Consider the following 12,194-nt stretch of genomic DNA (forward strand, 5'->3'; position numbering starts at 1 on the left):
CAGGAGGGCGCAATAAGGGCTGCTGAGGCTGCTCAGAATCTACAGCCATATCATCTTGTTCTTGACGAGTCTGCATTTGTGCAGATGACTGGGCACCCATACAATAAAACACACCCCAGACTATATAAAAGGGGTGTTCCCCAACACAGGTACCCACAGACAACACCAGAGATATGGCACGAACTATAATGCCAATAAAGTGACTGACATAAAAAGAAATGAATTTAATAAATATTGTAGAAAAAGTCAGTCACTCGATAGTCCTGCCACAATAAGCAGCATCAGTGTGGGGAACGACGCACCATTCATAAATAATGAAGCGCTTTGCCTCAGCGCGTGATCACCACAAGCGCAGGGAAGCGCTGAGGAGAAAAGCCGGTCAGCGTCTGAAGAGACGAAGCCACAGACCGCACACGCGCACAACAAAGACGCTCGGGCCAAATGCCTACCGCGTCTGTCAGGCAATTAGAAACAGCCTACAAAGCAGGACAACAGTCGCAATGAAAGTTAAGGCAAAATATGCTGTCAACAAATAGTAAATAACACTGCCACGCCACAAGAGAAAGTTGAGGTGAAAAACTGGACTTATCTTGACGCGGCAGCAATGGAGAAAGAGGAAGGACTACCGACGTGGGATTCCTTTATGCTGTTGTTGTGGACTCTGATTGGTTTCTGTATCACCATGACTACCGCTGCCATGTTGGTTAGGGTAGTTCATGGTTTATGTTTTTCCTTTATCTTCTAACGTGCTGTCCAATAAAATGGAGAAAGGACAAGCAAAATCCTTGCCTCCGCTTCCTGACATAGAATTATGAATAGACTGTATAATCTGAGTTTCTAGTCCCTAACTCTGTTTACAGGCCTTTCCAAGAGTTTCTCAAGGCCCAAAAGGGGGTAATTTCTTCTATTATCTCACTATAGGAGTTTGTTCTTGACTATCCTCACAATAATGTATTCCACCAACTGTCACACATTTTACAATAAAACGTCACTCATAGGCACAATGAAAGCATGGAAATGTCACCGGTAAGCAGACTCGAAACTTGGCCGTTATGAAAGTATTAAGCATAAGAAAAGTAACATTAAGCCATTTCCTTTTGTAATAAATTCAGAAGGGTTGGCAGCTACAATCTAAGATCCAAACCCTCCTCTCTAAAATATTATCAGAATGAGAAAATATGCCTGAGCCATAAATTAGCTTTTTGTCTTCTTGTTGTATTGTCTCTTGTGTAATGGATAAGCACCACCCATCTCAAAATGGCTACCACTACAACTAGGAAGGCGTTGCCTGGGCAACCCTAGTTGACAGTTTGGTATTACGGATAGCACCCAAAACACGCGCGCGTAGTGTTTGTGCTGCCTACAACTAATGACAATTATGGCGCGAGCAGAGCGCCCGGCAGGCGGGCAGATGCTCAGTGGACGCACCATAAAAGCAGGAGGGAGGGGAGGTGGGAACGTGGAACACGGTGGAGTTCTCTAGAAAACGTGAACGTAACGGCTGTAAATTTCGCTGCGTCATCGTGCGTTGCAACAGCACAGAGGACGGACTACAGTGTCCGGCCGTTAGTGCTTTGTATTTGTCAGCTATTATCAAGAGGATTATTGTGTAGCGTTATTAGAAAGGATGGGAAATAACCACTTGGAAGGAGCAGTTGTTTAATGGTAAATTGACACCCGCAATGGCCACAACGTACGCCGCGTTATTACAAATGTAAATTCATAAAATAAAATGGGTATTTTAATTGAGACTACAACATCATTGTTATATGTGATTACTAAAACTTAGAATAATATATGCTATTTTCATTTGACTGTGTGTTTTCTTTTCATTTCCTTTTTTTCCGGTCATGCGATAAAAAGCACAACCATGTTTTAAAATGGCCGTCTGGTAATGCATTGCTATACAGCGTGCAGCCATTTTAGGCATTTTCATGTCCTATTTCTATGTTTGTTTTTAGCCGGGCTTAGCGAGCGCGCGAGGTGGAGGTGATCGCGAGGAAGAAGCGGGCAGTGACAAACCGAGAGGTTGTTACCTGTCTGATTTAGAGAAAGCTGTTCTTAGACACGACGTGAGACGTATCTGATAATCCACAGACCCTCTTGAGACTAAGACAGGCGCCGACGGGGAGGAGAGAGGCCTTCTAGATCCACGGAAAAAGGCCGAGGCCCGTGCCCAATCCGACCATGTGAGTTTGGGTGGTGAAAGGGGAGTCGGGGTACGTGCTCTCCCTTTAATTTCCGAGAAGGGGTGTTGGGATGTACCCTTAACTATCCCTGCACGACCTTTCAGGACATATCCTCCTACACCTGAAAAGGCGTTATCTTTTTAATCTACACCAGGACGAATCCGTGGACTCTAGTCATAGCACATTTTAGCAGGTTTATGACATTACCGAGAAGATAATAGCTTAATATTCTGGATATCTATATGTGTATATTCCAAAATGTAGCGTGGCAATAGTAGTGCGCACCCCATCGTGCACAACGGGATCCGTGTCACCGAACATGCAGACAGAATATTTTGTGTGGGTGTTGCATGAGGGTGAATTTATTTCCTGCCTTTTTTTTTTCTTACAATGACTCGATGAAGGCCAGCTTCATTCATACTATCACGTAAAAACTTGGAATCCTGCAGTGTAATGTACTTTCTTTTTTACCGGGTCATAGTTTTCTTTTGGAAGAATATTATTCCACATTTGGTGTTATGGCGGCTTTGCAATCGTACTTGTTTAATGTCAATGTAATTAATTTTTAATCGTAAAGCAAATTTGATTCTGTACTTTAATTGTACAGGATTTTTGTCAAAGATTGCTGTCTTGCACAGTTAACTCGGAATTTCTAGTAGGAGTGATATTCTGGCATGGTGATCGGTTAAGAGAGCTGTCATGCTGCACGGTTAAGAGGGTTGTTGCATTGTCCAACATTTTATTCAGTTGACTTTTGGACCAGGAGATTAAAGAAGCATTGAAAATGCAATAGGTCGCGCCTCTGATTAAGTTTAAGCCATTTGCTTGGCTAATGGTATTGTATAGCAAAACAAATGGCTTATGTTAAAGCAAGAATATACAACAATATCTCAACCTGATTCAATTATAAATAGATACAACTGTATGTACAAGACAATACAGAAGAACAGAAAGAGAGACTGTGAATCAATCATTAAATTTGTCAAAGACATCATATATTTTAGAAGACTGGATAATTCACAACAGTTGTAGCAGCACTGTTAGGCAAAAATGCATAAGCAACCCTAGAAGACTTAAGTGCACTTTGTGCTCGTGACGTAATGGCGCAAGTGACAGTCTTCTAAAATATATGATGTCTTTGACAAATTTAATGATTGATTCACAGTATTTTTCTGTTCTCCTTCTGTAATGTCTTGTACATACAAGTGTATCTATTTATAATTGAATCTGGTTACGATATTGTTGTATATTCTTGCTATAACTACCCTGATCTTAACTAGGTTTATGCATGATACTCCTGTCTTTTTCCCCCCGTGGGTCCTGAGAATAACAATGCCATTAATATGTCCGTTCATTGATAGTACTGGTCACATTTCATCACGGTTTCTGTTCTGGCTTCCTCTGAATAAGTCCAGCAGGTCGTATTAACAACAATGCACATGCATAACTTAAAGGAGGACGTCCTTTGTTTTGTATTTCATGGGTCAATCCGAAGAAAGTTTCCTGGTCCCTCTTTCTTATTTTAAGGCCATTGAAGCGGAAGTCACCTCGCTGCTGTGGGGCGGTCGACCACCCCGTATTGCGCAACGCAAGCTGCTATTAAGCTGGTATGACTGTGGCATTGCCCTACCGGATATGAAACTTTACTACTGGGCCTCACAATAGGCTATCATAAATCAAAGGCTGCATGTCCCCCATGAAGAACCAGCATTCCGGCTAGACAGGGCTATCCTTCCTGCACAAAACCTGATGAAAGCTCTCTACACTAATAAAAGGAAACATATACTCACAGGTCCCACCGCGCACACAATTAAAATATAGCACACTGAGCAGAGGGCGCTAGGATGGGAGGGAGTGCTAACACTTGCCACGCCACTTTGGGAGACTCCACGGCTCGGCACCCTAGTCAACACCAAGGGATTCAGAAAATGGGACCTCATTGGTATTTCAAAGATTGGCGACCTCTGGGTGCGAGGAGAGATCCTCACTTTCGCCACATTACAAGCCAGTATAACATGGGTGACACTGAACGTTATCAGTACTTACAAATTAGGCACGCCCTCCAGGGCGCAATCCCCCAGGACACCACACTGGCTGATTCCTCACCCCTTGAGGATAGAATCCTAACTGACTACATGGACAAAAAATCTATTTCACAAACTTATAGAAAGTTAGTTAATAATCAACCCAACCACACACTGCTTCATCGGGCCAAATGGGAAGCGGATCTGGGAGACATTGGTGACACCGACTGGTTGAGCTCACTGGCGTCGGCCTGTGAGGCGGCGATCCCGTCACGACTCAAGCTGATACAGCTCAAGGTACTACACCGGGTGTACTACTCCCGTACCTTCTTACATAAGCTAGGCCGCACACTGGATCCTTTCTGCCTTAGAGGTTGTGGGCAAGTCGGGACGTTCTATCATGTCATATGGGACTGCCCCCAAATACAATCATATTGGGACCAAGTTACAACCGAAATCTCGGAGGTGGGTGGGGGCAGAGGTCCGGCGAGACCCCCGGTGTTGCCTCTTAAACATCTGGCCACCTACTGACCTAAACCTAGCGCTACAGAATTGGGCCACACTGGGCTTGACCATTGCCAAGCGGAACATTGCCAAACACTGGGGCTCAGGGTCACTGCCAACATTTATTCAGTGGGGCACAGACATGGACATAGCCATGGTGGCGGAAACAGCGGTATACACTCACAGGGGCTGTCCCAAAAAATTGGTCCAGAATATGGGGGAAATGGAATGAATCGAGAGGGAATATCTATGATCCGCCACACGTGATTTTCACCCCTGAGGATAGCCCATGAACGAGATCCGAATCAAGGGACAGGGTTGTAAGTATACATGGGAGACTGCGGGGAGGTGGGTACAGCGGAGAACGGCATTACAGACGTGGGGAAATGTTGAACTGACTATATTGATCTGTAATGTGTGAAGTTTTGATGTACATTGCTCAATCATATATAATTGGAGTGGATCGCTGTTTAATAGTATTCCAAATGTTGGTGATTGTACAAATGAGAAATGACAATAAAATGTAAAAAAAAAAAAACCCTTCCCAATGGATTATGAGGAAGCCCTTTGTATCATAGAAGGTTCGAGAGCCACCCCACCCGTGGATACCGTAGTACCAGAGTTACCTATCCCAGGGAAGCGGGGTGCACAGGGCTGAAGTGGTGTTGGAAACCGCTGTCAATCTCAATGGAGGACGTCAAGGACATGCCACTGTGGGAAAGAAGAAACGTGTCTGTTAGAATCCAAAGGTGGATTCTTGGTGAAGAGTACCTGAAAGCAGAAGGGACAGAGTCTGTGTCACTCGGGAGTGACCAGGGGCTCAGTAGACTAATACCCACCTATGTAGAGTGCTTCAGGTGTGATGATGGAGACCTTGACTACAGCTGCAGGGATGAGGAGACGTCTGACTACCATGAGCCAGATACAAGCTGTCCCACAGAGGATTTTGAGTGCTGATGGGTTGGTTTCTGGCTTGAGCACCAAAAAGCCTTTGCAGCGGCAACCCACAAAGATGGTCAAGGAAGGTTACGGTCTGGCTCTGCAAGGACCAGGGGACTCAACACAGCAAGGGGAGTCGGGCCAGGCCTGGAGCAACCAGGGGAGCCCAGGAAAAGCAATGTTCACCCTCAAGAGGACCCACAGGCACCGGAGTCGCGAGGGGACCTCGAGCAGATTTACAAAGCAACGGAGCGCTCGGTGCGAGGAGGCTGAAGTTCTTTGGTGGAAATGTGCCCAGAGGTTGGGGCTATTCATAGCCCACTGCACTTGTTTCGGAAACACCAACAAGCATATGCACTTGTAAATGTAAAATGTAAATTGATACTTGTATAGCGCACTACTCGCCCGCAAGGGTCTCAAGGCGCTTGTACGAATACCAATGTGGAACCCATCCTGGCTTTTCCCTGTGAGGCGTCCACTCCTGGGCACCCCCAAGGTGGAGGCTAGGAATCCTTAGCGTTGTGGGGGCCGTTGTGGAGATTAAGCAAGCTATTGCCCAGAGTTGCAGAGTGGGACTCCATGATTGGAATAGGCACCGAGGCGAGAATTATCAGGTCCGTGGAATTTTGAGCCCAAGACCCGCAGAGGCGGGGAATTGAACCCTGGTCCTGGGCTAGACCTCTGCATCAGGGTCTGCCGCTCTAACCATTGAGCCACACTTCTCCACTTGCAAAAGTATGCGGTGCAAATGGGTTCAGGTTATGCGGTCTCTACATGAACTACTCGCCTCAGACTTGGTGAGAGGGCAGCTCGACCTCAAGGAACGTAGGAACCCACCTCCTGTGTTGCTGGAGCCTCTTGAGTCCGCAGGAGCTCAGGATCAGCAGCCCGGTCAGTTGCGTTACGGTACCTGCAAATGCAGGGGAATGACTCCTTCACCCTAAGGGAGATCACGTCGGTTGTCCTTAATGGCGCACGTGCACAGACGATGCTTTGGATGGAGGGGGAGACTAAGTCGAGCCCAGTATTGTATTGTATTGTAATTGCATTTATATAGCGCTTACTACCCCTGACGAGGCGTCGAAGCGCTTTTTCGGCGGGTAGCACCCTACTCCGGGACCCACAGAGGATTATTGTTGAATTAGTATAGTGAAACATGCAAGTACATTTTAAGTGGTGGATAGGTTAGTCAGTTATTTGGATTTGGAATGATAGCAGAAGGATAGAGTAGGACAAAGGTTAGTATTTATTTATCACTCGCTTGTTGACGCATGCTATTCAGGGAGCCTATTAAGGATTACTGGTGAATTAATATGGTGAAATATGAGGTAATTTCAGTGGTGGATATTAGTCTGTTACTTAAAGTGAGAAGGATAGCGGATGGATAAAAGGGGAAGAAAGATTTGCATTCATATAGCACTTGTTACCCCTGATGGGTGTTGAAGCGCTTTTTTGGCGAGTAGCACACCACTCCGGAAACCATGAAGGATTAGTGTTGAAAATTAGTATTGTATAAATATGAAGTAATTTGAGTAGTAGATATGTTATTTAGTTATTTGGGCAGTATATTAGAATAGTTGAATATGGAATATGGAATTTGAGAAGTGAACATGTTAGTCTGGTAATTTTGATAGGAAAAAGGATAGTGGAGAGATAAGAGTGAAGGATTATTATTATTTTTTTTTTAATGAGAAAAAGGGCAGCATTTCTGGCCCTAGTCCCGACCAGTCTCGAACAGGCCCAAACAGGCTACTACCCTTGTCCTCTCCACCCTTAACAGGCCCAAACAGGCTACTACCCTTGTCCTCTCCACCCTGGAGAGAAGTGTGGCTCAGGGGTTAGAGGCGGCAGACCCGGAAGCTGAGATCGGCCCTGGACCTGGGTTCAATTCCCCGCCCCGACGGGGGTTGGGCTCAATAATTCCACGGACTCGATAATTCTCACTCCGGTGCCTACTCGACGCACGGGTTCGCACTCTGCGACTCTGGGCAATAGCTTGCTTAATCTCCACAACGGCCCTTCGCAGCGGGATGCCTGGCTTTCACCTTGTGGATACCCTGCCGGGGTATCTCATAGGGGAATACCAGGACGGGTTCCCTAAGCAAGCGCATAGATGCCTGCGATGTGGGCGATTTGTGCTATATAAATACATGTACATTTACATTTACATTAACAGGCCCAAACAGGCAACTACCCTTGTCCTCTCCGCCCTTAACAGGCCCAAACAGGCAATTACCCTTTTCATCTCCACCCTTAGCTGAGACGCCCTAAGCCTGGCCTTTTATTGCCCTAGTAATCAGGTGACCCCTTCAGCCAATGGGAACCCTAGCCCTAACACTATCCAATCACAACACTAGCCCTAACATCTAGAACCAATAGGAGACCAGGACCTTGCAGCCAATCTTAACCCTAGTCCAAGCACCCAATCAGTTCATAAACCCTGATCTCTACGTCCAATAAAGGCCTTAGCCCTACCACTAGTCCCAACCCAAGTCCAAGCAGCCAATGGTACAGGTAGCCCTAGTCCCTACTTCCAATAGAAAGCCTAACCCTACTCTTAGTCCCACAACTGGTCCATCAACCAATCACACCAGAAGCACTAAATAGCTACTTCAAATTAAAGGTCTAACCCTAGCCCCACCCTATTCCCAACAACCAATAACCAATAACCTAGGAAGCCCTAGTCCCTACTTCCTATAGAAATCCGAACCCTAGCCCTAGTCCCAACCCTGCAATAATTGAATCAGACAGAGAAACCAATCAGAACCCTCAAATACCCAACCAATGAGGACATTAACCCTAACCCAATAGAAACACCAGATACAACCACCAATCAGTGTACACATGTGCCAACCACCAGCACACCATATATGGTCCCAGCAACCTCAGACAAGGTTTGCTGGCCAGGGAGTTGGAAGCTGCTTGCTCTGTTCAGAATCTCCTAGGAGACAGACAGGCTCAATCCACAACTTTTGACTTCAGCAGGTAAAGGCTTCACTAACTCGAAATCTAACAGTACTGTTTGAATAAAGCTTTACTCTTCCCTGCTGGCAATAAAAACGAAGTGCACAGGCCCCATTAAATACAGCCTAAACAGCTCACAGAAGCACCCTCTGATGTAGAAAACCCCTTTTGTTTGGAGGGGGGGGGGGCTGGCCTCACTGGCTTGTGAACACAAAATGGTGGCTGGGGGTGCACTGTTTGAGCACACATGCCTAAGCACAGAGAAAAGGAGAAATTTGGAGGGAAAACAGATTTGTCACCAAGGAATGAGAGGGACAAACTACAGAGGTTGGACTGCAAATCCCACAATTCAACACACTAAATGAAGGCAATCATGGGCAGCGAAAACCACAAATGTAAAACACAACACAGGTGATAAAATATGCAATTACAGGCAGGCTAAAACTACAATTTTTAACTGTAACAACCTCGAGCATAGACAGTAAACACAAAGTGAAAATCGTTTTTTAAACAACTTTTTGTCTTGGGAAGAGACAGCACTAGTCTGTCTCCTTACCACTTCCTGGACTCTGCTCACTGCAATCTGGGGCACATGTGGGCTGCAACTCACAAGATGGAGGAGAATGATTTGGGGTGCACCCAGCAAGGCCTTCAGGGGCCTGGGCAGGTGTGAGAGGGGGCTCAGACTTGCCTGGTAGCTGAATAGCCAATGGTCTGCTGGCCTGGGGGTTGGGGCTGGGCAGCTGCTTACTCCTATTCAGAATCTCCTAGGAGACAGACAGGCTCAATCCACAACTTTGGACTTCAGCAGGTAAAGGCTTCACGAACTCGAAATCTAACAGTACTGTTTGAATAAAGCTTTACTCCCCCTGCTGGCCAAAAAGCGAAGTGCACAGGCCCCAGTAAATACAGTTTATACAGCTCACAGAAGCACCCTCTGATGTAGAAAATCCCTGGTGCCTCAGGGGGGGGGCAAGGGGGCTGGCTTCACTGGCTTGTGAACACAAAATGGTGGCTGGGGGTGCACTGTTTGAGCACACAGGCCTAAGCACAGTGAAAATGAGAAATTTGGAGGGAAAACAGATTTCACCAAGGAATGAGAGGGGCAAACTACAGAGGTTGGACTGCAATAGAGAAAGCATATAGACTGGGGTCCTGATTAGCAGGATTCCAGTCAGACTAGTCAAAAACAGTGTAACTTCAAGCAAACGGGGGGTAACCATAGAAGTAGATTCTGCTTTCCTACAGCCTCCATGCACATAACTTTTATATACAGGCGGTGCTCTTTGTTTCAGCTCGGCGCCCACTTTCATTTTTGCAACTCTGACGCCACTCTTTAATTTAGCACAGCACCCGCTTTTATTTTTATTATTCCAATAGCTTTGTCTCGCAAATCCGAGACCTATTGCATTGCAAATGCTTGTTATGTATTAGTGTTAATCACGGCCATCCATAAACGGCGGGCTTTTATCAATCCACATGATTGCATTGTATACCAAGTCCACCAGTCAATCTAGGCTGCATTTTTAGAGGGCTCGGTGAAAGAGAAGCAACGGGCGATAGAGTATTGTGGAGTGTGCAGGAGAGAAGCAGGAGGAAGGGATTATGGGTTGGAGAAGAGAAGCAAAAGGACACAGGAGGGGGAAACAACACGGAGGCAGGAGAAGCAATGGATGAGACTTAAGGTGCGGGCAGAGAAGCACACAGGCAAAAAAGCATTGAGGGGGGTAAAGGGAGGTGAGCGCAACATGAAGAAGCAGGGAGAAGCGCATAGAGAGCAGGAAGGAGTGGAAGAGCAGTACACAAAGGTGACTGCTGGAAAAAAAACATGCACTCATGGAGGGCTTAATCAAAAAGAAGAAAAGTAGTGCTTGAGGGCAAGTGGTGGAAGCATAGAAGCCAAAGAAAAGTGATTGTAGAAAGGCAATCTTCAATGGGAGGGACAAGCACATGATTAACAAGATTGGACACTAATAGTATGCAGTGGCTAGCAATAGATTCCCCCAAGCTACCGTATGTTGTGCCTAAGCCCTTGCAGCAGACATCGCATGCACCTTGTAGTAGAAGACCTAAGTAGCTATTCAGGCCCAAACTTGTTTGTGCTTTAGCTACGCCTTACATGAAAGTCCCACTTCCCGATATTAAGCCCCATGGATATTAGTCCACCTGTATGCTGCTTTCATAGAGGTTTGTCATGACCATTTTAGAATGATACAACACATCCAGCTCTTATTCCTCTTTAGGTCTAAACCCTTCTTGAACATAACATTCTGACACCTGACTGAGCTTCTTACTTGAGTACGGTCTACCTCACCCTCAACAAGTAGCACTTTCTAAACTTCATGCGGAACCTGCTAATTTCATGAGGGATTCAAATGTTTTTAAATATCTCAACATTGTCCTTCCTTACTATATTCAGACTGCCATTTGTTGTGCTGAAGTCACCGAAGACCTCAATATTATCAGTCTGCATGCCATCAGCAATGACATATTTTCATAAAGCCTACGGTTGTGGGGGTGTTAGCTAGCTTGCCTTATGGGCCTGCTTCCTTCATATAAGTAACATTTTATCTGACGTTCTCAAACACCGTAAGATTTTTTTTTGCGTGCTAGAGTTTGGGTCCATGTGTTTATGTTGCTGTATCACACGATCGCTCTTCATGCAATCCAATAAATGTATGTAAATGTAAATGTACATGATTTATATAGCGCAAACCACCCACATCGCAGGCATCTAAGTGCTTGCTTAGGGAACCCGTCCTGGTATTCCCCTGTGAGATAACCACGGCAGGGTATCCACAAGGTGAAAGCCAGGCATCCCGCCGCGAGGGGCCGTTGTGGAGATTAAGCAAGCTATTGCCCAGAGTCGCAGAGTGTGAACCCGTGAGTCGAGTAGGCACCGGAGCAAGAATTATCGAGTCCGTGGAATTATTGAGCCCAAGCCCTGTCGAGGCGGGGAATTGAACCCTGGTCCAGGGCCGATCTCAGCTTCCGGGTCTGCCGCCTCTAACCCCTGAGCCACACTTCTCCTCTATGTCCTTATGGATTACAAGTAACATGCCACTGATAATTGTGTAATCCATTATGGAAGCTGAGATTATTTTTAATCTTAGTGGTATGAAAATCAAAACCCTTGCTGACCTGCTCTGTCGAGGCTATACCACTGAAAATTGTTTTAATCCACTTTTATTTTACCTTGAGTTTACAAAGTTGAGCAGTTATTGTGACTGTCCGATGGTACGTAAAACAATGAATATCAAGCATGTCTACGATATGACCATTTTTTTAATTGACCGAACATAAATAGAGGGGTAGAACACTGGAAAGTATAAGAAAATCCTCTTACAACACCGGCCCCCCTTTTGATCTGCTTATATTAGTGGGGTTAGAAACTGTCTCGAGTATGAGTAGGAATATGTGGTCGGTAGCCCCATGAATTGTTAGATCGACCTGTGTGCCATTGAGTGCACCTGGGTTCCAATGAATTAGGGCAGCCATGCCGGTTATCCTCCAGTGTACCGATATCTCTTCAGGTTGGTTACTTTTTTCCCAAGAGGTAGTTCTCATTTACTTA

At 45.8% G+C, this 12,194-nt stretch overlaps 1 protein-coding gene across 2 annotated transcripts in view; it reads left to right on the forward strand.

Moving 5' to 3' along the window:
* Window positions 1-1,934: 1,934 nt before the first annotated feature.
* Window positions 1,935-12,194, forward strand: part of PTGES3 (prostaglandin E synthase 3) — a 185,739-nt gene continuing 175,479 nt past the window's right edge. Inside the window, exon 1 of one of the 2 annotated variants that reach the window (XM_086959916.1) lies at window positions 1,935-2,189. In XM_086959916.1, the coding sequence (XP_086816042.1) occupies window positions 2,188-2,189 (2 nt within the window). In that variant the 5' untranslated portion in view covers window positions 1,935-2,187. The remainder of the gene's footprint in view (window positions 2,190-12,194) is intronic. The other variant, XM_086959920.1, reaches the window with a different exon arrangement.

Source organism: Lissotriton vulgaris, chromosome 1_1 (assembly GCF_964263255.1).
Source record: "Lissotriton vulgaris chromosome 1_1, aLisVul1.2, whole genome shotgun sequence".
NCBI lineage: Eukaryota > Metazoa > Chordata > Amphibia > Caudata > Salamandridae > Lissotriton > Lissotriton vulgaris.